General features: G+C 45.1%; 1 protein-coding gene across 1 annotated transcript in view; it reads left to right on the top strand.

The window, feature by feature from the left end:
- Positions 1 to 21,439, top strand: part of CCDC170 (coiled-coil domain containing 170) — an 83,682-nt gene that overhangs the window by 48,775 nt on the left and 13,468 nt on the right. Inside the window, exons 10-12 of the mRNA XM_024200413.3 lie at positions 7,025 to 7,198; positions 8,064 to 8,306; positions 11,219 to 11,455. Coding sequence (XP_024056181.1) covers positions 7,025 to 7,198; positions 8,064 to 8,306; positions 11,219 to 11,455 — 654 coding nt within the window. The remainder of the gene's footprint in view (positions 1 to 7,024; positions 7,199 to 8,063; positions 8,307 to 11,218; positions 11,456 to 21,439) is intronic.

Genomic DNA, 21,439 nt, shown 5'->3' with positions numbered 1-21,439 from the left:
CCTCTCTCCCTGCATCCTGAGCTACCCCTCTGCCTGCACACAGCCCCTAGTACCTCTCACTGCATCCTGAGCTACTCCTCTGCCTGCACATAGTCCCTAGCCACCCCATCCCTGCACCCTGAGCTACCCCCTGCCCGCACACAGCCCCTAGTTACCTCCCTCTGCACCCTGAGCTACCCCCTGCCCGCACACAGCCCCTAGTACCCCTCTCCCTGCACCCTGAGTGGGCTGCTAAGGTGAGTCAGGGGATGGAGGTGGCACTCCCTCCCCGGACCCCGCCATGCGGAGGTGGCTTGAGCCCCGCTGGCCCCTGCCCCCCCAAATAGAAGTCAAACTACGCCTATGCCCAAGGCCCCTGCCCTGATGCCCCCGCACCCCTGCTGGGGCCTGGAGTTTTTATAGGCTGTCAAGAGGGGCCTCAGAGAGATAAAGGTTGAGAACCCCTGTTTTAGTGAGTACTCAAACTGTGAGTTCACATGCTGGTGCTTTGGGGCATATAAAACTTTTAAATAAGGGCTTGAAATATTAACTGATACCTAAAGGACTAAACTAACTAGCCAGAGAGGTAGAGAAGAAGACAAAGGTAGGTGTCCAGATTATCAGTCCAGGATCAATGCTTTGGTGAGAAGCCAGTGACTGTTTTGAGTTGTCTACCAGACTGCTGTCTCTGGACACTGCTCCTCCACCTTTTCTATCAGTGTCTTGCTAATATAGTAAATTTTGGTAAATGTTAACCTCTACCTCTAGCTACAGGAAGGGAGATGGAGCTTTCTGTTTAATCCTCCCACTTCTCCCATAAGGGAAGAGGCTTTTCATTTTTTTTACTTGTCTCCAGATGTCTGCTGCAAGGAGGTGGTGTGAGGAAGAGGTCTTTCTTCATTACTGTGCCACCTGTCAGCAGTCTCTATATTTTAGGTTCTGCTCCTCAATGAATAGCTCCAGTTCCTGCCTCTGCTGACATTCGTAGCTTTTCCAACCAGCAGCAGCATTAATCGGAAAAGATTCTTGACAGTTTCACCCTCCTGGGTTCTAAAGGCAGCCATGAAACTGAATAAGATCTTTTTAATTTAGCTCTGTTGCTGTTTTGCAAAAATATGAGTAGCAGCAGAGGGGCTTGTGCTCTTTGTCTGCAAAGAGTTTTATGTCATTGCCTTCTGAAAAGGGTAAGGGAAAATAATAGAAAAAAACAACTAAAATTCACCAGAATGCATAGAAAACCTTCCAGTTGTTTGTTTGAAAAATCATCCCTTAAAAATGTTGCTACCCTTCTTCTGCTACACCCAGCAAGGCTTCCCCCACTTGTACCTCTATGGCAAGCTAATTTTTGCTGGGTTGTTTGTTAATAACTAATGCAAGCTGTGAAGAGACATCATATATTTCTTTCCTATGGCGCCAAATCAAATAGTAGTATTTCAAGTTATATTTCCTGGCCAATGTTAATTTTTCCAATGTGTTGGATAAATAATTTAAGCAGTCAGAATAAGCGACTGAGGTTTCAGATTTCCATTTCTTAAGTATTCATTAGCCTAACTTTGCATAAACGTTTTAGGGGTCCAACAAAATGTATTCAGCAATAAGGGCAGGGACCAGTAATTTGGAGAGACAGTCCATGCAGGATAACATACTGGACCCAATGCTGCAAGGAGCTAAGAGCTCTTAGCAGTGCTTAGGATTGGATCCAATATCTATACAAAGATGTTTGCATACCATTGCCCCCTTTGGCCAGAGTGATTAGCCAATAGTAGGGGCATTGCAGCGTTGTTTCCATTAGGAGGAGAAATGAATGAGTCAGGTATATTTTCTGGTGCAATCTAGTTTGTTTCCAAACATGTAAACAATGTCTTGTTTCCCTGAACACAGTAGAAACAAACAGGCAGTTTTCTTGCTCACTAAACTACCCCTCCGGGCAGTTCTGTGCCCAAGGAACTCTCTCTCTGTGCTCCCTCAGGGTCACCACTGTTTCTCTCACTGTCCACTGGCTTTTTTTAAACAAGCAGACATGCACAAACACACACAACCCTTGCCAAACAATCCCCTAGCCACTGCATTTGCAACCTGTCCCAAGGAAATCCCTCAAACCATACGGCTTAGCTTCTGATCAGGTCTCAACATGCAGCATGTTGCCTTAGGTGGTGGCTTCTGTTTTCTCCAGCTATCTCACTACATCAAAGAGTTTAATTGCTCCTTCCACTTAGCCTGAAAGAAGGGTGCTTTGCGCACACCTATCAGCATTAACCAATTTGTGATTGTCTATACATCAAAGACCAGCTTGGTTGCAGCCATTAACACCTCCTAACCATGCTTTTCTTTTCAATCTGAGTTCTTACAGAGAAGTTACTAACACCAGACATGTTCAACAAAATCCTCTTTTTAAGTCATTTGCACTGAGCCTTTTTTTTTTTTTCAGGGCCCTAGTGACTAGGGCCAGGTCTACACTACAGACCTATATCAATATAACTATGTCACTCAGGGGTGTGAAAAATCCACATCCCTGAGTGATGATGTTATACCGACCTAACCCCCTGTGTAGACAGCGCGATGCTGATGGGAGAGCTTCTTCTGCCGACATAGCTCTCCCATTGGTGTAGTAGCATCTTCACTAAAGTGCAACAGCATGCTGTAGTGCTGTACGTGAAGACAAGCCTCCTTCCTTAGAGGTTTTTAAGGTCAGGCTTGACAAAGCCCTGGCTGGGATGATTTAGTTGGGGATTGGTCCTGCTTTGAGCAGGGGGTTGGACTAGGTGACCTCCTGAGGTCTCTTCCAACCCTGATATTCTATGATTCTGTGAGAGAGGCTGTCAGGGCCCTCAGCCAAGTGGCAGATCTAGAAGTTAATCTCCTTACCTGAGCAAAATTACTGATTTCTTGTGCCTCTTGCCTCCTCATAGTCTGATTTATCATCATCATCACTCCCATAACCACATTGGTCATTGGGGCACCATCATTGATAAGCAATCAACCAATTGTCTCCACCCCTGACGATTGTGTATCAGTGCTTGAGCCTCCGCGAAGTCCATTCCTGTCCACTCTGTTATGTTGTCAATCCATCTCTTCTTCTATCTACCTCTTCTTCTCTTCCCCTATAGTGTCCCTTGGAGGATGATCTTGGATAGGCCAGATGATTTTGTTACATGGCCGTACCACTTCAGCTTGCGCTTCTTCACGGTCATCAGTAGGTCTTCATATGACCCAGCACATTGGGTGATGATGTTGCGGACCTCTTCATTAGTGATGTGGTCGAAGTAGGAGATGCCCAGGATTTTACAGAAGTATCTCATCTCTACTGCCCGTATTTTCCATTCAAGTTCTGCCGTATGGGTCCATGTCTTGCACGGATACAGAAAAATGGAGATGGCCAATGCGTGCAGCAGTTTCAGTTTGGATTCCAGGGAGATGTTCTTATTCCTCCAAATTGGCTTTAACTTTGCCACTCTTGCTGTTGTGTGTGCAGTTCTTGCCAGAATTTCTGCCTTTGATCCTTCATCAGTGATGATTGCCCCCAAATACTTGAACTGTTTCACTGTCTCTAGCTCTTGTCCACTGACATTAATATATGAGTTGATCCCGTCATGTTTGTTTGTCATCACCTTGGTTTTCTCTGCACTGATTTTCATACCGTATTTTGCGGCGGTTTCATCCAATCATTTCAGAAGGTTGGCAAGTTCATCTTCACTGCCTCCCAGGCCATCAATGTAATCAGCGAACTGAAGATTTGAGATTGTTTGCCCCCCAGTGCTGACTATGCATATGTGATCTTCCAGGGCTACAGTCATTATGCGCTCCAAGTAGATGTTGAACAGTGTGGGTGAAAGAAGGCAGCCTTGCCGGACTCCAACAGTGGTGCGAAACCACTCTCCTATTGTGCCATTGACGAGAACTGCACCTCTGGCCTTGGCATACAGTTGTTTAATGGTAAGAATAAGCTTATGACCGACACTGTACTTCTTCATGGTTGCCCAGAGAACTTCGTGCCGTACTGTGTCAAACGCCTTCTTGAAGTCAACAAAGACATGGTAGATGTCCTGCTGGTGTTGTAAGTACTTCTCACGTAGAACCCGAAGATTAAAAATCTGTTCTGTGGTACTTCTTCCAGCACAAAAGCCAGCCTGTTCTTCAGCGATGATATTCTCCGTTTGTGGCTTCAATCTGTTCAATATGATTTTCAACATACTTTGCTGGGATAGCTAATTAAGCTTATAGTCCGGTAACTTTAACACAATTGCAGGTTGCCTTTCTTTGGCAGAGTGATGATTAATGACTGTGTCCACGTGGAGGGCCACTCACCGGTTTGCCAGATCTTGTTGCAGATCTTGGTGAGTACATCTATTACGATTTTTCCTCCAAATTTCATCAGTTCGGCTGGAATGTTGTCAATACCTGTAGTCTTTCCGCTCTTGAGTGATTTCACAACTGTCTCCACTTCTTCATGCAGTATTGGAAAGTCATCCTCCTCTGTTGAATCTGGGCTGTCTAGGACATCTCCATTTGTCTGGTGATTGTATAGATCAAAGCTGTAATTTGTCCACCTATTGATGATGTCCTTTTCTTCTGTAAGATTGTTCCCTTCTTTGTCTTGAAGTGTGTTAGCTTTGGTCCATCTTTCCTTCGTCAAATCTTTTACAATCTGGAAGGCTCGTTTGCTATTTTTATTATTGATACACTCTTCAATTTTAGAGCATTGTTTTTTGATCCATATCTCCTTGGCCACTTCCATTCCTTTCTTGATCTTTCTGCCAATTGCTCTGAATTTATCAGCTCCCCCAGTGCTGTTCTTGTCTCTCTTGAGTTCTCTTCTAATGTCACACGTTTGTAGTATTTCGTTTGTGACCCAAGGTTTTATCTTCTGACAGGATTTCCCAAGAATGTCCATTGCTGCCTCATTCATTACAGCATTGAAATTATTGGTCATTGTTTCTACGTTTTCCTCTAGAACAAGCAACAGAGCAAATTTTCCACCAATGGTTGCTTGGAATGACTCTGCAATGCTTCGTTCTCTAAGTCTTTCTAAGTCAAACTTGATTCTGGTGAACTTTGGCCTAACGATTTTCCTTAGCCACACCCAAAAGTTTAGCATCACAAGGTTGTGATCACTTTCAACATCAGCACCTGGGAAGCTCCTTGTTTTAGCTCTGTTGATCCCAGAACGAAATCTGTTTTGCACCATGATGTAGTCGATCTGACTGTGTTGTAAACCATCAGGTGCCTGCCATGTTGATCTTCTGGATGCTTTATGTACTCCTAATGTGTTTGCAAGAACCAGATTGTCATAGCTGGCAATCTCCAAAAGTCTCAGTCCTCTCTCATTGGTTACCACATTACAGAAAGGGCCACAATAATCTTGCCAATCTGCCTGTACGTCAGTACCCACTTTAGCATTCCAATCTCCTTGTACAATCTTTCTTGTGTACCTTATTGATGATGTCTTGGAGCTGATTATAAAAATCTTCAATTTGCTCATCGTCATAGTCTGTTGTAGGGGCGTAGACTTGTACCATTGTGATATTGAACAGTACTGCCTTTAGACGGATGGAAATAAGCCTGCTGGATATTGGGTGGTATCCTAATACTGAATTCTTGATATCCTTATGCACAAGAAATCCTATGCCGTTAACATGTTTGTCCTCTCCACTGTAATAGAGTACATGGCCGCCTTCCATTCGTGCCTCTTCAAAGTTCTTCCATCTGACTTCAGAGATTCCTAGGAGGTGCCAGCTATATTGTTCCTATTCTGTCCCCTGTGGGTTCAGGGACCGAATAGGACCACTGCTTCTCCTGCATGTCATAAGAGGCGACTGAAAGGGAGCTACCTGGAGAGGGCTGGACTCCGCCAGGTTAGAAATTTCCCCAAGGCACACCATGTGATGAGCAAGTCAACCATGTCCATACCGGATTGGTCGCAGCCAGTGTAGTTTGATTAGGAGGCGAATATTCAATGCAGTGAGTTCTCTGAACCTGGGGATGACATCCAGCTCTTACTCTTTACACCTGAACTGCAGGCGATCCTGGAAGAAGTCACATAGAGAAGGGGATAGAAGATTAAGAAAGATCCAATAGTTGAATCAGTAGATCTCTTCCGCCTACTGTTTGTGCTGTTCCTCAGTCCACCATCACATCCCCTGTGTACCCTCTCCCAACACCTGACCTCACATCTGCTGTCTCTGGTTTTATTCTTGTACAGTTATCTCAGGAAATATTCATGTTGTTTCAAACGTCATCCTAGATAAAGTATAAGCTAGGGGCAAAATCTAGTTGGATTTAAAATGTCATTTCTCATTCCAGAACAATTAAACAAAATATTACACAGCAATGTCATGTGTGACAGTATAATACAAATTTGATTTGTAGTCTACCTATTAGATCAGTTGCACTTGGCATGTATCATGGTAGGTTATCACCAGGGATCCAAGTTTGCCATGATAACCCCCCCAAAATTCTCCAATTAAAAAGAAACATAAAAATCTGTGTTTTTCCACGATTTAAATGAAATACTGAACTTTAGTGTCCCTAGCCACAATATAGATAGGGATCGATTGAACACAATATTTTATTGATTATATTTACAATTTTTAAGCTGACAGCCCGAAACCTGCTGCCTGGGGCTGAGAGTCCAAGCCCCACCCATTCTCCTGATTATCCAACCTGGCCCTGGTCCCAATTAGACTGGATAATCAGGGTTCCACTGTATATATTTTTTTACAAAATGTAAAAACTAAAAATTCTCTGTAAAAACACAAATTCCATGTTTTTCTGTGGCAAACAGATTTATAGGATCCCTGATATCATTAAACTACTAAATACTATAGGTTCAACTCTTTTCTAGCAAATACCTATGAAGAGAGATCAGTTTGAGAAATATCTGAGTTGTATTAACTGTAAGAGGATACTAAGTGTGAGCTTCCTGTTTTTGAAATGGTGACTGTTGGCTGTACTTAGATGTCTGCCAGCACAGAGGAAAATGGTTTGGATTATTTAAGGGCTCTAAATGACTCCTCTTCTCTTCCCACTTACCCATTTCTTGTTTCAGTATCTTAAATTTCTGGAACAACTTTCGGATAAAATGAAGCTGGACAGCGTTGCAGCTGAGATTGGGCTCGATATGAGTCTGGATGCGATTCTGGCCCGTGCAGAGCAGTTGGTCAAACTGGAAAGTGATGCAGTGATTGAAAACAAGACTATGGCACACAACCTACAAAGGAAGGTAGGTAAAGGAGGGCTGAGTTCATCTCCTATCTGTTAAAAAGAAGAGCATTATTATTACTATATTTCATTAAAGTAGTTGCCAGAGGCCCCAATTAAAATTGAAGCCGCACTGTGTACAAACATACAAAGATACAGTCTGTCATCCGAAGAGGAGATGATAAACATGTTTGCAACCCAGAGCAACCAAACTGCATAGTAAAACAACAATAAAAAAGTAGGTCAATTGAACACTTCCTAACAACACTACTGTTATAGCATACCAAAAATATTTAAATGTAGAAGTATCCTTTCGTTGGCACAGTCTGCAAATCACATTCACTGAAGTTAATAAAACTAAACTAGTACTTTAGTAAATACTTGATCTTTTTGGTGTTTTAAACTTTTAGACACAGCTATGATGTCATTGATTGAAATCTGTTACATGTGTGTGGTTTGGCTCAAATACTATCAGCCATCCTACTGTGGTTGAGCTCTTCACCCACTGTTAGGCTAACCTGCAGGATAACATATGTTTGGTAACTGTAAAAGCAAGCTCAGGTGTTATGCATGATGGTTAAGTATGTAATCCTATAGGATAGGGTCGGTGTTCTACATGTAAGCAGCAAAATAGAAGGAGCAGTGGAGGTGGCCCAGGGAAGTAGTAAGAGGTGAGGTGTAGGGTGATTAGATAGAGCTGAAGTACCAATGTAGGCCAGGGCAGAGTTGTACAGAGCTCTGCAGGAAACAACGAGAAGGTCAGACTTACAGAAATGTGCTTCAGAAGGACCAAACTTACAATGACAATCCATTCATGTGATTGCTGCTAAAGTTGGATGTATGTTTGTTTTTTGTTTTTTGAAATCCCCTTGTTCTCTTAAAACTAGTTGAAAGCTCAGAAAGAAAAGCTTGAGAGCAAAGAGCTGCATATGAACCTTCTGCGGCAGAAAATATCCCAGCTGGAAGAGGAAAAGCAAGTGCGAACAGCCCTGGCTGTGGAGAGAGATGAGGCCAACCTCACCATCAGAAAGTTACAGAAGAAGGTGGAGAGGTTACAGAAGGAGCTGGGCCTGGCAAGAGACTCGAACACTGATCTCAAAGCCAAACTGTCTGACACCAATGAACTGAAAGTGAGTAACATGGTTACATTTTACCGTTTCTGTTTACCAATGGAGGGAAAAGACTGAATACAATTGGAGCTCATTTTATATTATGAATAGTGTTCCACGTTTTCAGCTTTTTTTGTAAAAAATAATTCCAGGAATTTGTTGGTGTTTTCCCAAACATTGAAACCAGGATGAAATGGGGTTAAAAATAATTAAAAAACAGGGAAAAAAGAAAACCAAAAAAAGTTCATAATATACACATTTTACTACAATAAAATTAAAACTTTTTTTTATGTACAAAGGTATTTTTTGTCTCTCTGAGCTAATAATTTTTTAAGAAATCCTGGTTTGCGTACACTCACATAATTCTGTCTTGGAGGTAGTCTAATTTTGAAAATAAGCACTCTGTATTAATAGATCCCAGGGTTTGGTGTGCCACTTTGCTGAAGTTGGGAAGTGTGTCTTGATGACTGTTCCAAAAAGCCAGAACATCCAGTTTCACAATGTTAGGGATAGGCATGTTCATGTAAGCAGTAAATTCCCTTTTCAGATTTGAAATTTCATCTTTAGTGGCAAATCATTGAAACATTCTAGCATAACGGTCATAGTCTGCTGCAAAATTCACCTTGAGAGGAAGGGGTGCAACACCTGGATGACATTTCAAAAAGAATCTTCAGCACCAAACACTTTAGGGTTCAGATTATGGGCCACAGTCATCTCCCATTTTTCGCTGAGCATTGTGTTGAAGGTTTGGAATGCTTTTTTGGTTTTCTCATGTTGCGGGGTCGGAAGGATTTCCAGAAGCAGCTGGGTTTTCTCGCTGTATGTTTCTCCTGCTACTTTTATGCTTAATTCAGCTGAGATTTTGGTTGTCAGGATCTGATAATTGTCTGTATTGGCAATCATGTTGACAGTAGTCAGAGAAAACTCCAGTGTTTTGTGTGTGTCACACAGTGATTCCAAGTTTTCAACAACGAACATTACCTTGGTGGGCAGAATCTGGCTGTAATTTTGGTTATTTGCCAGTCTCTTCAGAGTTTCTGCTTTAGAACCAACAAACTCAGTATGATCTAGGAGACACATCAACAGTCCACATGTTATTTACATAACAGGCAGTGAAGTACAAGCTCATCCACTGATGTGGCATAACGGGTAGGTAATCGGCAGTTGGCTCTGCATTTCGCCTTGCACTGTGTAAAACAAAGCCTTCATCTTGTTTGCATGCTTGAAAATGACCCCGAATCCAATGATGCAAGATTTCACCTCTTTCATTTCTTCTGTAGCAATAGCTGCTGACAGTGCACTGTTAATCAGGTTAGCAGGACAGGTAATAGGTAGCATCTCCAGTTACTGGTTGAGTTTAATCTCCCGTGCAAACTTAGCCATGTAGGAATCAGAATCTGTGTTAGTTGTGGCCACGTTATCCCAAGTTAGTTGGTACATCTCAAACATGTCAGTTATTGCTGCCTCAACAAAATGGGTGTCAGCAGAGGGGATGAATGTCACATCAGCACAAAAGAATGTGGGTTTATTCGCTTTGAAATCAAAAAACAAAAACAAAAGGCCAAAAATCAGACCATCCAAGGCATGAGGAGACTCATCAAAAATCAGCCTAGACACCACATTTCCATCAATTCATTCCATCCGTTTAGATTCTAAAGCAGTTATTTTCTTTCAGATACTTACAAGTGAGGTTGTCTGCATTAGGAAGGGGTTTTGCTGCTGGACAGTATTGTTGCACAAAGTCAACGATAGGCCCCTTAGCAATTAACAGCAGTTGTCCGGTGAAACAAAGTACGCACAAATTCATTGGCACAATCATGCTGCATCCTCTCACTAGGGCTTTAATGAAAGAAAGCTCCTGATATTGACTGTTTATCTAAAAGCTCGCTTTCTTCTTTAAGCTTCTTGTGTCATTTGTTTTCAACTTACTCCTTTATTCTGTCAGCATGAGCACTGACCTCAGTGCTGCAGTACTTGCAGCGCAATGCATCCTCTTCACTCCCGTCTTTTCTTGAAAATTTCTAAGCACTGATTTTCTTGTTGTTCAGGCATAGATTTGCATTTTCACCCCAGGTTTACCTTATCTTTATCTGTGGAGGACTGGTTGTTTAAATATCAGTGCTGCGCTAAGCGCACACAAAGAAATAGGTGGGCAGCATCTCCTTGTGAGCCAATCATAGCACAATTCTAACGTTGTTTGATTTTTCCAACCTCAACCTTGAGTGTGTTCTGTGTTTTATGTTGCAGAACTGCTTCAGTCTCAGAGCTGCAGGACACAACAATCGCTTAAAGCGTTAGTGTTTAACAAAAATAAGTTTTTATATATATATATATAATATAAAAAGAGAGAGAGAATTGATAAACATGTGTAAATCAGTAAAAATTGAACTCCTATCATTAAAAAAACCTGATAATTTATTGGTGAAAATCAGTGAAAACTGAAAACATGGAACACTAACTATGAAGTATAATAACATATGTTAATGGTGAACTACTGAAATCTGTTTGTGACAAAGAAAGCAGTAAAATAAAGTCAAGAGATCTTTGATATTTTGGAATCTGTCATTGACCTCTAAGTATGTACTACATAGCAGCTGTAAATACAATCCAGGAGACTTGGAGTTAGTGTTATGGGATGTGGAATACCCAACATGGCTACAGTTGAACACATTACAATGTGTGTTGCTTTAATTGTCCTCAGAAAATCTATTCTATCAAACCTGGGAGAAAAAGTTTTGAACTTAAATGAAACACAGTTTTAGCTTTTCACTAGTTCTGAATTTCTTGTGAAAATGTTTGTTGCTTTACAGTAGCAAAAAGCTATCTTCATATCAACAGAAAAAAATATATTCTAGAATAGCCATCTTCGCTATAGGGTTCTCATAAATGGCAATGTGAAGAACTTAAGAGTCCTCTTATCATTGATCTTGTAGGTCAAAACTCTAGAACAGGCTAGAACCATTGAGGAACTAAACAAGTCTCAAGGCAAGCTGGAAAAGATGAAGGAGAAGGCTGAGAAGCAGCTGATCTGTGTCAAATCAGAACTACAGTTTACGGAGCATGAAGCTAAGGAGGATAAAGAAAGGGCCAGGAGTATGCTAGAAGCAGTTACCAGTGAACTGAAGGCGCTTAAAACAACCCTGGCAGAGGTATCAAAAAGAGAAAGGCAGGTAGGTATAAATATGATAGATAATTGGTAGATGCCATTTGGAAAGTGAGAACTTGGTATTGTGTGTGTGTGTATGTTAGTATTAAGGTTTTACTGACATGAGTTTGGGATGGTAGCATTATTCATGAGTGCCAAAGTCATCAGAGTTATGCAACTCATCCCAAAAGAGTGCCAAATAAGACTTTTTGTGTCACTGTATGCCACAAAGTATTCAGTTTATGCCACGTTTTGGAGAAGTTAGATTAAAAAATACTTTAGAACTCCAACTTCTTTATTATTGGTTCAATTTTTCATATTTATCAGCCAGTAAAACCTAATTACTTTGCCATGTATAGGTGACAGATTCATGGAAAATTCAAAAATATTTTGAAAATATATCAAAGGTAACTTTTTTTCCCCCTCCAACAAACCAGGTGTCAGGACTGAGATGTGGGTGGTCTGACCTAGTGGTAGAGCCTGAGCAATGCTTGGTGGTTAATTCCAGGGATAGGAGTTGGTAGCCAGAGTCCTGGGCCAAAGCTGAAGTCAAGGATCAATCCAAGGACTAGAGCCAGAGCCTAATTGGAGTCAGGGGTCAGAGCCATAGTCAAAAACCAGGCAGGGGAGTAGGGCTGGGGGAAGACTGAGGCAGGATCAGAACCGGGCAAGAGCAGATTGGAGCAGAACCGGAGCAAGGCCAGAGCCAAGACTGGATACAAGGCAGGAGCAAGGCTGGGAACAAGGCAGGCAAAGGAGAGATGGCAGTTGTGGGTGTAAGCATTGAGCAGCCAGCAAACTGCTGCTTCTGCTGAGCTTAAATGCAGATCTTTTTGTCTCCTTTTAGCCAATTAGGTGGGCCAGCCAATCAGGCAATTCTGCTGCAGCCCAGCTGAGCTCATTAACCTTTAACCTTCCTGAATGCTGAACTGGCTAGCACTAGGCTCTGTCGAGGGAACTCAGTGCTATAGTTCCTGACAGTAACCCCCTGTCAGGAGCACCTTCTGGGGCCCTTCACCTGGACTTCTTTCAGATGGACCCAATGAAAATCACATACTAATCTTGATTCATGAATGTTCTCTGCCGGTTCCCGTGATTGGTCATCAGGACCATAGTCGTCCTAGTCCACCAAGCAATTAAACTTGCTCGGAGTCAAGAATCTGTCAGACAAGGTACTCTTCTTGTCCAGGGACTGTTATGGGCAGCAGCGGTGGGTTGGATTGACCAAAGAAGGGGTTATTTAGGTTATGTAAGGTTTTAAGAGAGAGACTTGGAACACTGGATAGGTCTTCATTGACTGTGGTCATTGAAGCTTGAGTGTCACCAGGTTGATCTGCTCAAGAATGTCGAATGGGCCTAAGTATTCGTGAGCCAACTTAGCTGATGGTTGGGTTGATTTCAGATTCTGAGATGATATAAAGACCCTGTCCCTGATACTAAAGTTTGGTGCATCCTGACAGCTGTTATTGTCATAATGCTTGTAGGTTACTTTGGTGGCTTCCAGATGTTCAAAAAGTTCTTGTTGCAGGTGATGCAGTTGGGTGACCAGGCAGTCTGTGGTCAATGCTGCATGAAAGCAGGGATGGAAGCTGCAATTGGCATAGAATGGGCTCTGTCAGGGGGAGGCCTGGATCGAACTGTCGTAGGCCAACTCTGCATAAGGCAGCAGGGAGACCCTATTATGCTGGTCATAATTCAGGAAGCACTAGATGTACTGCTCTAAGATCTGGTTTGGTCTGTCCATTGGTGTGATCTGTGGGTGGTATGCTGATGAGGTAAGGAGCTCTATCGGGAATTTAAAACCTTGTGCCAGAAGCAGTAGACAAATTGTGGGCCTTGATCTGACATGGTGTCAGTCTGTAGTCTGTGGAGCCAGAAGACGTGCTCTAGAAAGAGGCAGGCAGTTTCTGGGTGGTAGAGACTGTGTGAGAATGGACAAAGTGTGCCACCATAGTGAAGAGGTCAACTGCAACTAACACTACTGTACAACTGTGGGAGCAGTGTAAGTCTACAGTGAAGTCCAGGGCCATGATGGACCAGCGCTGAGGTGGGTGGGCAGTAGCTGGACAGAGTGACTTCCAGCAAGGGATCGTGGCTGGTGTAACTGGTTGCTCCAGGAATTAGCTCTGTCCATCAGCAGGGCACCCTCCTGTTGTGGTGTCTCACTCTCCATCGCTGCTTCTCCACCGTCTCCGCTGTCTGTGGGGACCCGCGTCGCTCCTGGACCACGGTATCCTCTTCAGGGCACGGCCCTCTGGCTGTGCCCCAACTCCATTGTCTCCCCCATTCCGGGGGAGTCTACCTCCCCAGCTTCTCCTGCTGCTGGGGCCCACAGGATGTCTCACTCCTGCCGCAGGCTCTCCACTGAGAGGAGCAACCTGTTTCCCTCTTCCAGGGTCTGTGTTCCCACTGTATCCTGTCTGGTTCCCGTGTGGGTTTCCCCCTCTGTTTGGGTCTCCACTGTGGCCTGTCTTGCCCCGCGTGGATTCCCTTATTTATCTGGGACCCCTCTGCCCCAGACAATCTCCCTTCTAGGGCCTTGGTCCTCACCGCCCCCTCCTTCGGGGCAGTCTCAGACTGAGACCGATCCTCTGGCCTCCCCTTCCTTCTCTGGGGGCAGTGCCATCTTAAATGGCCCTCGTTGTGGCAAAGGAAGTACCTCCTGTGCCTTCCTTTGGCCACAGCCCTCCCACAGTTTGTTTCGGGCTTAGCCCTTCCCTCGGGGTTAGCCTAGGCCCTGCGAGTCCCGTAGGGGCACTCCCTCTTCATGTGCCCAGGCTCCCCACAGGCCCAACAAGTTCAGGGCCACCCTGTTGACTGCTCAAGCAGCGCTCTCCCAGTTCCCTCTTTTTCTGGGTGGGGCCTCTGTGCTCCATCCTGGTAGGGGCATTCCCATTTGTAGTGTCCCTTTCACCCACAGGCATAACAGCCTCCAGCCCCAGGTTCCTGGTCCCCAGTGAGGTCCATGTGCCCTCCCACACAGCAGCTGGAACAGTCCCCATTGCTGCTTGGCGAGCCGGGCCACACAGGCCCTCCAATAATGGTCCACCCCCATTTCTCCACCCTTACTGTATTTAATCTCTGCAGGAAGCAATAGTCCCACCGTCCTCACTCTCCCCGTTGCAGCAAGGGGGGAACCGGGTGCCCGCTTTCTCCACCATGTGTAACGGGTTGTACTCACCACCATGGCACCTCCTGCTGGTTGCTCCAGGAATTAGCTCTGTCCATTAGCAGGGTGCTCTCCTCTTGTGGTGTCTCACTCTCTGTCACTGCTTCTCCACCGTCTCCGCTGTCTGTGGGGACCTGTGTCGCTCCCGGACTGTGGCGTCCTCTTCACGGCACGGCCCTCTGGCTCTGCCCCAACTCCGTTGTCTCCCCCCTTCCAGAGGAGCTGGCAGTCCTTCGCCCGTCTTCTCACCACAGTGGTGAACTCCAGCCCCCTAGTCCAGCCCCTCGCTCAGGGACAAACTGTAGTCTTTCGGCTGGCCACTTCCCTCAGCGGTCTCTGTAATTTTATTCTTACAAAGTGTGTTATTTTAGTTTTTTGACTGGTCTATGCATTTCATAATTTTTATTTCTCTCTTATGTTTACATTTAATTTTTTGAGTAGTGAGTTCTAAAATGCCTAACCTGTCCCGGCTGGAGAAATTATCCCTATGATAACTTTAAAAAAAAATTATATCTAGGTTTTTTGTTTCTACTGATGGCGCACATCTGCACATTACCTCGATATTGGTGTACATAACAAAAGCATTCTGCACATGGATGGAAAAAATTAGAGGGAACATTGCCAGTGAGTGTTGAGTTGTGACATAATTTCAGAACTTCGAGCCTAGGCTGGCCATCTGGGACATAAATAAGTTCCCTGTGGTAGAGGATCCCATTCTGTAATCAGAAACCTGAGCTGAGCTGGGCATCTGGTGAAGCTGTGTGGTGAAAAGGTTGTGAGGCAGCAGTGACCGAATGATGGAGATTAGTTTTCTGTCCACAGTCCCCATTGACAAATTTAGATGGTTTGAGAACTGCCAAAAAGGTTCCATGCATGAGTAGACATAATCCTCCTTGTGGATAAGACATCCACCTTTCTGTTTCTTGTACCTGGGTGGTACATTACAACAAACTCAAATTGGGAAAAGAAAAGTGACCAGCAGATCTGACACTGATTTAAATTACTGGCTCTGTGAAGTTACTCTTAAATTTTTTTTGTGGTCTGTGAGAACCGGAACTGGGCCCCTTCTAGGAGGTGCTGCCATTCTTCAAAAGCTGCCTTAATCACTCTCCCCAGGGTTAATTTTCAGGAATAAAAGGTGCACAGGTGGAAATGGTTATAGGTTATGGGGACCTGTTTGTTGAGATAACCTATCTCCCATGGTGAATTTCTATGCAGCAGCCTCCACAAGGAAGAGCTTGGGTGGGATCTGGATGGACAAGGATGGCAGCCATGGTGAATGTCTTTTTCAGCTAGTCAAAGGTTCACTGTGCCTCAGGTAACTAGACGGACCAGTCTCCTCTCTGAAAGAATGCTGTTTTGGGGGCTACCAAGCGAGAAAACCCCTTGATGAAACTTCAATAAAAGTTGGTAAAACCAAGGAATCGTTGTATCTCTTCGAGCTGACCACTCAGAGATAGCGGATACTTTGTGTGGATCCATAGTTAGTCCTTCGGGGGATATAATGTAGTCAAGGAGCTCGATCGTGCTGCGATCAAATTTACATTTCTCCAGTTTAACAGAGTGATTCTGGTGAAGCCTCTCCACAACTCAGCATATGTGTCGGTCATAAGAAGGCTTGGTCCTTGGGGAAAAAATAAGACCATAGTTGAAGTAAATAATAATGAACTGGTCCAACGTGTCTCTGAGGGTGTCATTGATAAACATTGGAATGTCACATGAGCATTGTACAGCCCGAAGGGCATTATTATGTATTTAAAGTGTCTCATTTGGGGCAAAAGGCAGTGTTTGACTCATCCCTTTTCCAGATTGGACCAGGTTATAAGCTCCACAGAGGTTCAGCTTGGTGAAGATTTTCTTAGAGCACAGTCTTTTGAAGAGTTTGTTATAAGAGGCAAGGGGTATCTGTTTGAATGGTAACCTTATTTGAGGCACAATAGTCCTTTCAGAGGCTCAGTGAGCCATTCTTTTTGGCCATGAGACAAAAATGGTGCCCATACTGGGGACATATATGGGCAGATGAACCCCTTTTCCAGGTCCTCTTGGAGCATTTGCAGCTCGGGCTCTGAGAGGGAGTAAATACGTTCAGAAGGAGGTCAATAGGACAGTCATAGCGACGTGAAACTGGAAGGTATCAGCCTTCCTCTTGCTGAAGACATCTGCAAGGTCCTGGATCTTCACTGGAATTGTCAAGGTGAGTGTTGACTGAGTGTCCATTGTACTTATCCCTTCTGTTCTGGGATACACAGAGGGGTAGGGCTTCCCCAGGATTGAACTGCAGATAGCCTCTGGTTTGGGACCAGGTTCAGGGAGAGAGGACCATTGCAATGTGATAAGCGGAAATGAACCGTGCTCATTCTCCAGAAGATATGTGGATCATGAGTAATAAGCCAGGTAATACCAAGGATGACCAGAAAATACAGGGAAAGAACCAGACCAAACGGAAGAGTTTTGCAATGGCCCTGAAGGCTTGTGAGTTCTAAGGGTGCAGTATCATGCGTGATGGGACCTGATGAGAGGAGTGATCTGTCAGTGGAGTCTCTTAGATCAGCTAAGGCCTTATGAGTTGGGATTCACTGCACTCAAATGAAGACCAAGTCCATAAAACTACTGGAGATGCCAGAGTCGATCAGTGCCTTCAAGCTGGCCTCAGATGTGACAGAATGCCGTGGCCTGAGCAGAAGCTGAGCTGGGCTCTGATTAGGTACGGTGGACAGATGTGGAGAGTGGGACTTGGCATTTCCTGATGAAGATGCGGAACGGGCCTTTGTGGGACAAGTCGAGGCTAAGTGCCCAGAGTCCTCACAGTAGAGACCGACACCTGATGCCTAATGTCAGGCCTTCTCCGCTTCGGAGTGGGTCTGGGCCACATCAGCTTGCATGAGTTCAGGCTGTAGGGTGGGTGCTGGAGGTTGACTAGCTGGAGCTGTTAAGTTGGGCGTGGGCTGAGAAGCCATTCTTCTTTCTTGGTGGTGTTCTGATAAGCAATTGATAATCTCGATGGACAAGTTGATAAATGAGCCCGGACAAGCTGGGGGTTCTAGCCACACCAGCTCATCCTTGATTTCATTCTTTAGACCAAGCCAGAAGTGGTAGCACCTTGTTTCATTTTGTGTCACCAGGCACTGAAAATCTTCCACATAGTTAGCAATTGGCCAGCATCCCTGCATGAGGATCTGGAAGTTGGATTCTGCTATGTGCTTGTGATTTGGATGGTTGAAGATCGCCGACATGGCTTGGGCAAACTCCTTGAACTGACCCAATTAGGGGGCTGGATTTCTCAGGCAGTGGGGAAGCTCAGACCAATGGTTCCCTGGATAGCAGGCTAAGAAGTCTCACCCTGGTTCAGATGGTGGAAAACGACTGTAGGTACAGCAGGAACAAGAGGTGGCACTGATTTAAGAACTGACGAAATTTTCTGTGGTCACCATCAACTCCAGTAAGGAGACATTGGCTTTGGGGGGGCCCATCCCAAAAGCTGAACAAAGTCCTCTCTTTTTGGGGTGGTGGGTTGCTCAAACTGTCAGGATCAGGACCTGGGCAGTCTGACCTAGTCGTTAGAGCTGGAGACAGGAGTCAGGAGTCATAGGCCAAAGCTGGAGTTAGGAACCAGGAATCAAGCCAGAGATCATCACCAGAGCCAGGAGTCACAGCCAGAGTCAGAAGCCAGGCAAAAAAGTAGGGCTGGGGCAGACTGGAGAGGACAGGAACAAGGCTGGAAACAAGGCAGGCCAGGATGATCACAGCTGCGGTTGTAAGTGTTGAGCAGCCAGTGGTCTGCTGCTGAGCATAAATGCAGACCTGTTGGTTCCTTTCAGCCAATTTGGTCCAGCCAGCCAATCAGACAATTCTTCCACAGCCCTGCTTGGCTCATTTAAGCTATCATCTGAAGATTGAAGCACCTAGACCCAGGCTCACCTGAGGGAACTCAGCTGCGTGAGTCCTGGTATCAGGCTCTTGTGACATTAAGATCTGATACTTCATGAACCTCCAAGGTTTAGATATAAATAAATGCTTTAAACTGTTATCTTGGAATCCAGAATGAGAGTGTAGAGGCCATTGGAAGGTGCAAAATTAAAGCCACCAACTGCATTGTTGCATATCACGTGTGCATCTATTGCTACTACATATTGCTTGTGTTTGATTATTACAGGTGGGGCAATTATTGAGGTTTCCCAACACTTCCCATTATAAGACCATTTTGAGTTGCCTATTACATTGCCAAACTTTAACCATCTGGGCTAAAATTTATGGGAAAATTTCAGCTAAAACAGTTCACCCATTTCCAGGAACAAAGCTAGGTAAAATGATTGTTTTGGTCATGTTTTCAAAAAAGTATCCTGGCAACAGTTTCTTTGAAAAGCTGTAATGCCCCCATGCTTTGAAACAGGGACTTGAAATTTAGCAAGGAGCTGTTCCTTAACATAAAGGACAAGACTTTTGCTGTCTCTGCCAAATCTGGGCAGATTTTCATGAAGGGTTACATGTTTGAAAAAATCTCAATTCACACATTCTCAGTAGAGAATTCTTAGATTTTAGCAACTTAAAAATCACTGAAGATTCCATCTGCACTGAGCAAGTTGGAGCCGCTGACGGCTGCCTCTGTGACTGGGCTGCACATGCACCATCCCCACAGAGTGACTGAGCATGCTCCAGCCCAGACTGGACTTTTTCTGTAATAGCTGCTCTCAGTTGCTCTGGGCCAGGCACTGGAACTATGAGCCTGTCTCTCCTGTGCTCCCAGTGACCCTCCTCCTCCTGCTGGGCCACCCATGCAGTGTGGAGGAAGAAGCCATCTGATTTGAATACATAGGGGACAAACATCAGACTTGGGGGAGGGAGAAAAGAGTAGATTGCGACAAGGAGCCTGGACTGGGGGCGGGGAGAAAACTGGGACTGATGTTGGCTGGACAAGGAAACTGGGAGCTTGTGGAGAGGGGAGATTGGGACTAGATCCAGTGAGGGAAATGGCTAGGTGACTGGGAGCCAGTTGGCTGGGGGTAGGGAACACTGAGAGTGGACAAGGAGCTGGGGGTGGGGGAGGCAAAGAGGAGACTGAGACTGGTTGGACAAGGAGGCTGGGCCTAAGAACCAGTGTGGAGGGAACAGAGGCTGCAGCCTAGTTAGGGCACAAATATATCTGCAGGTATAATAATAAAATAAATATTGAAGTTCATTTATAGAGAAAAATATTGCTTGAACTGAAAACAGAGGCCAAAGCTTGAGGGTGGGGGAGAGTGCTGAGATAATATTATGTATAAGTAAGGCTGCGTGTTTGTCATGGAGGTCATGGATTCTGTGACCTCCATGACTTCTGCAGTGGCCAGCAGCAGTCTGTGTGTGTGGGAGGGGGCTCAGGGTTGGGAGTTGGGGCAAAGGGGTGGTGCCTACCTTGGGGTGGGGGGCTCCCTGGCTCCTATCAGCATGTCCCTGCAGCTTCTAAGTGGAGGGGCCAGGGAGCTCCATGTGCTGCGTGCACCCGCAGGCACCACCCCTGCAGCTCCTATTGGCTGTGGTTCCCGGCCAGGGGGAACTGCGGAGCTGGCTCTTCTGGCGGGAGCAGCACACGGAGCCCCTCTGGCCGCCCCTCCCCCTAGGAGCTGCAGGGACACGCGGAACTGGGTAGGAAGCCTGCCAACCCCGCCAACCCCCCCCCCCAGCACCAAAGGGGGTCCCGAGCCATGCACCGCTGCCCAGCCCACCCCAGCCCCTGTAATCTCTTAGAGCTCTGTATTTGCACTATGAAAAGAAAAACATATCCATTTTAGCTGTCATTACTGCATATTCAAGAATACTTGCATTTTATTAAATCTAATATCTATCTTAATAAGATCAGTCTAAAGGGCATTCAAAGCAATTGTTGAGATCCCTACATGGCCTTTATACACAATCAACCACAAAGAAAATCCCAAATATATTTTATTTTGATATTGATTCAGCTCAAGCACTGAAATGCAATATTTTAATGTTTGATAGGAATGTAAATGTCACCGTATTTGGTTCAGTTTTTGGTCTCTGTGTGGTAAGATTCTCTCTGTTATCCATGGCTGAAGACCCTTTTCAACTTTCTTCTTGGGCTGAGGGTAAAGAAAATGTAACGTGAATTTATTTATTTCTGCATCAGAAATATTGAGTATATAGAGATTATTATTCTCTAATTATTAGTGAAAATTGTTACTGGATGAAGTGAAATTTAGGACTGTGCATATATGTGATAAGTTTGAAATAATAGAATCATACAATCATAGGGTTAGAAAGGACCGCAAGGGTCAACTAGTCTAAACCCCTGCCAGGTTTTGTTGTGTCTGAAGAAACCCTTAAATGGAAGTTCATACGGTATGTAATACTAGTCTGTTCTTCTTCGAGTGCTTGTTCACGTCCATTCCACATTAGGTGTGCGCGCGCCGCGTGCACGAATTGTCGGAAACTTTTTCCCTCAGCGGCTCCCGTCGGGCCCACAGGGTCCCCCTTCCCGCCAGAGCGGCGCCCCGCCCTCGCGTATATATATCCCTGCCGGCCCGACCCTCCCTCAGTTCCTTCTTACCGCCCGTGGCGACGTTGGAACAACTCTGTCTCTCGCCTGAGAGTGTCCCTTAGCATAGCCATTAGCAGTAGTTAGCAGTTCATAATACAGTTAAGAGTTTTAGTGTTAAGTAGTCGTTTAGTTCTTCTAAGGACCAAAATCTCTTGGTGATAGGGGTTTGGTCAACCCCGGCACCGGCCCTGGGCGGCGGGGCATGCCGCACGCCCAAGGCTTTAAGGCGTGTGCCGCGTGCCGCAGGCCTATGCCAGTGAGCGACCCGCACGAGTCGTGTCTCCGTTGCCTCGGGGAAGCTCACC

Source organism: Terrapene carolina, unplaced genomic scaffold (genome assembly GCF_002925995.2).
Source record: "Terrapene carolina triunguis isolate 2854851 unplaced genomic scaffold, T_m_triunguis-2.0 Scaffold85, whole genome shotgun sequence".
NCBI classification, from domain to species: Eukaryota; Metazoa; Chordata; order Testudines; family Emydidae; genus Terrapene; species Terrapene triunguis.
This window is presented reverse-complemented; position numbering and strand designations above follow the sequence as displayed.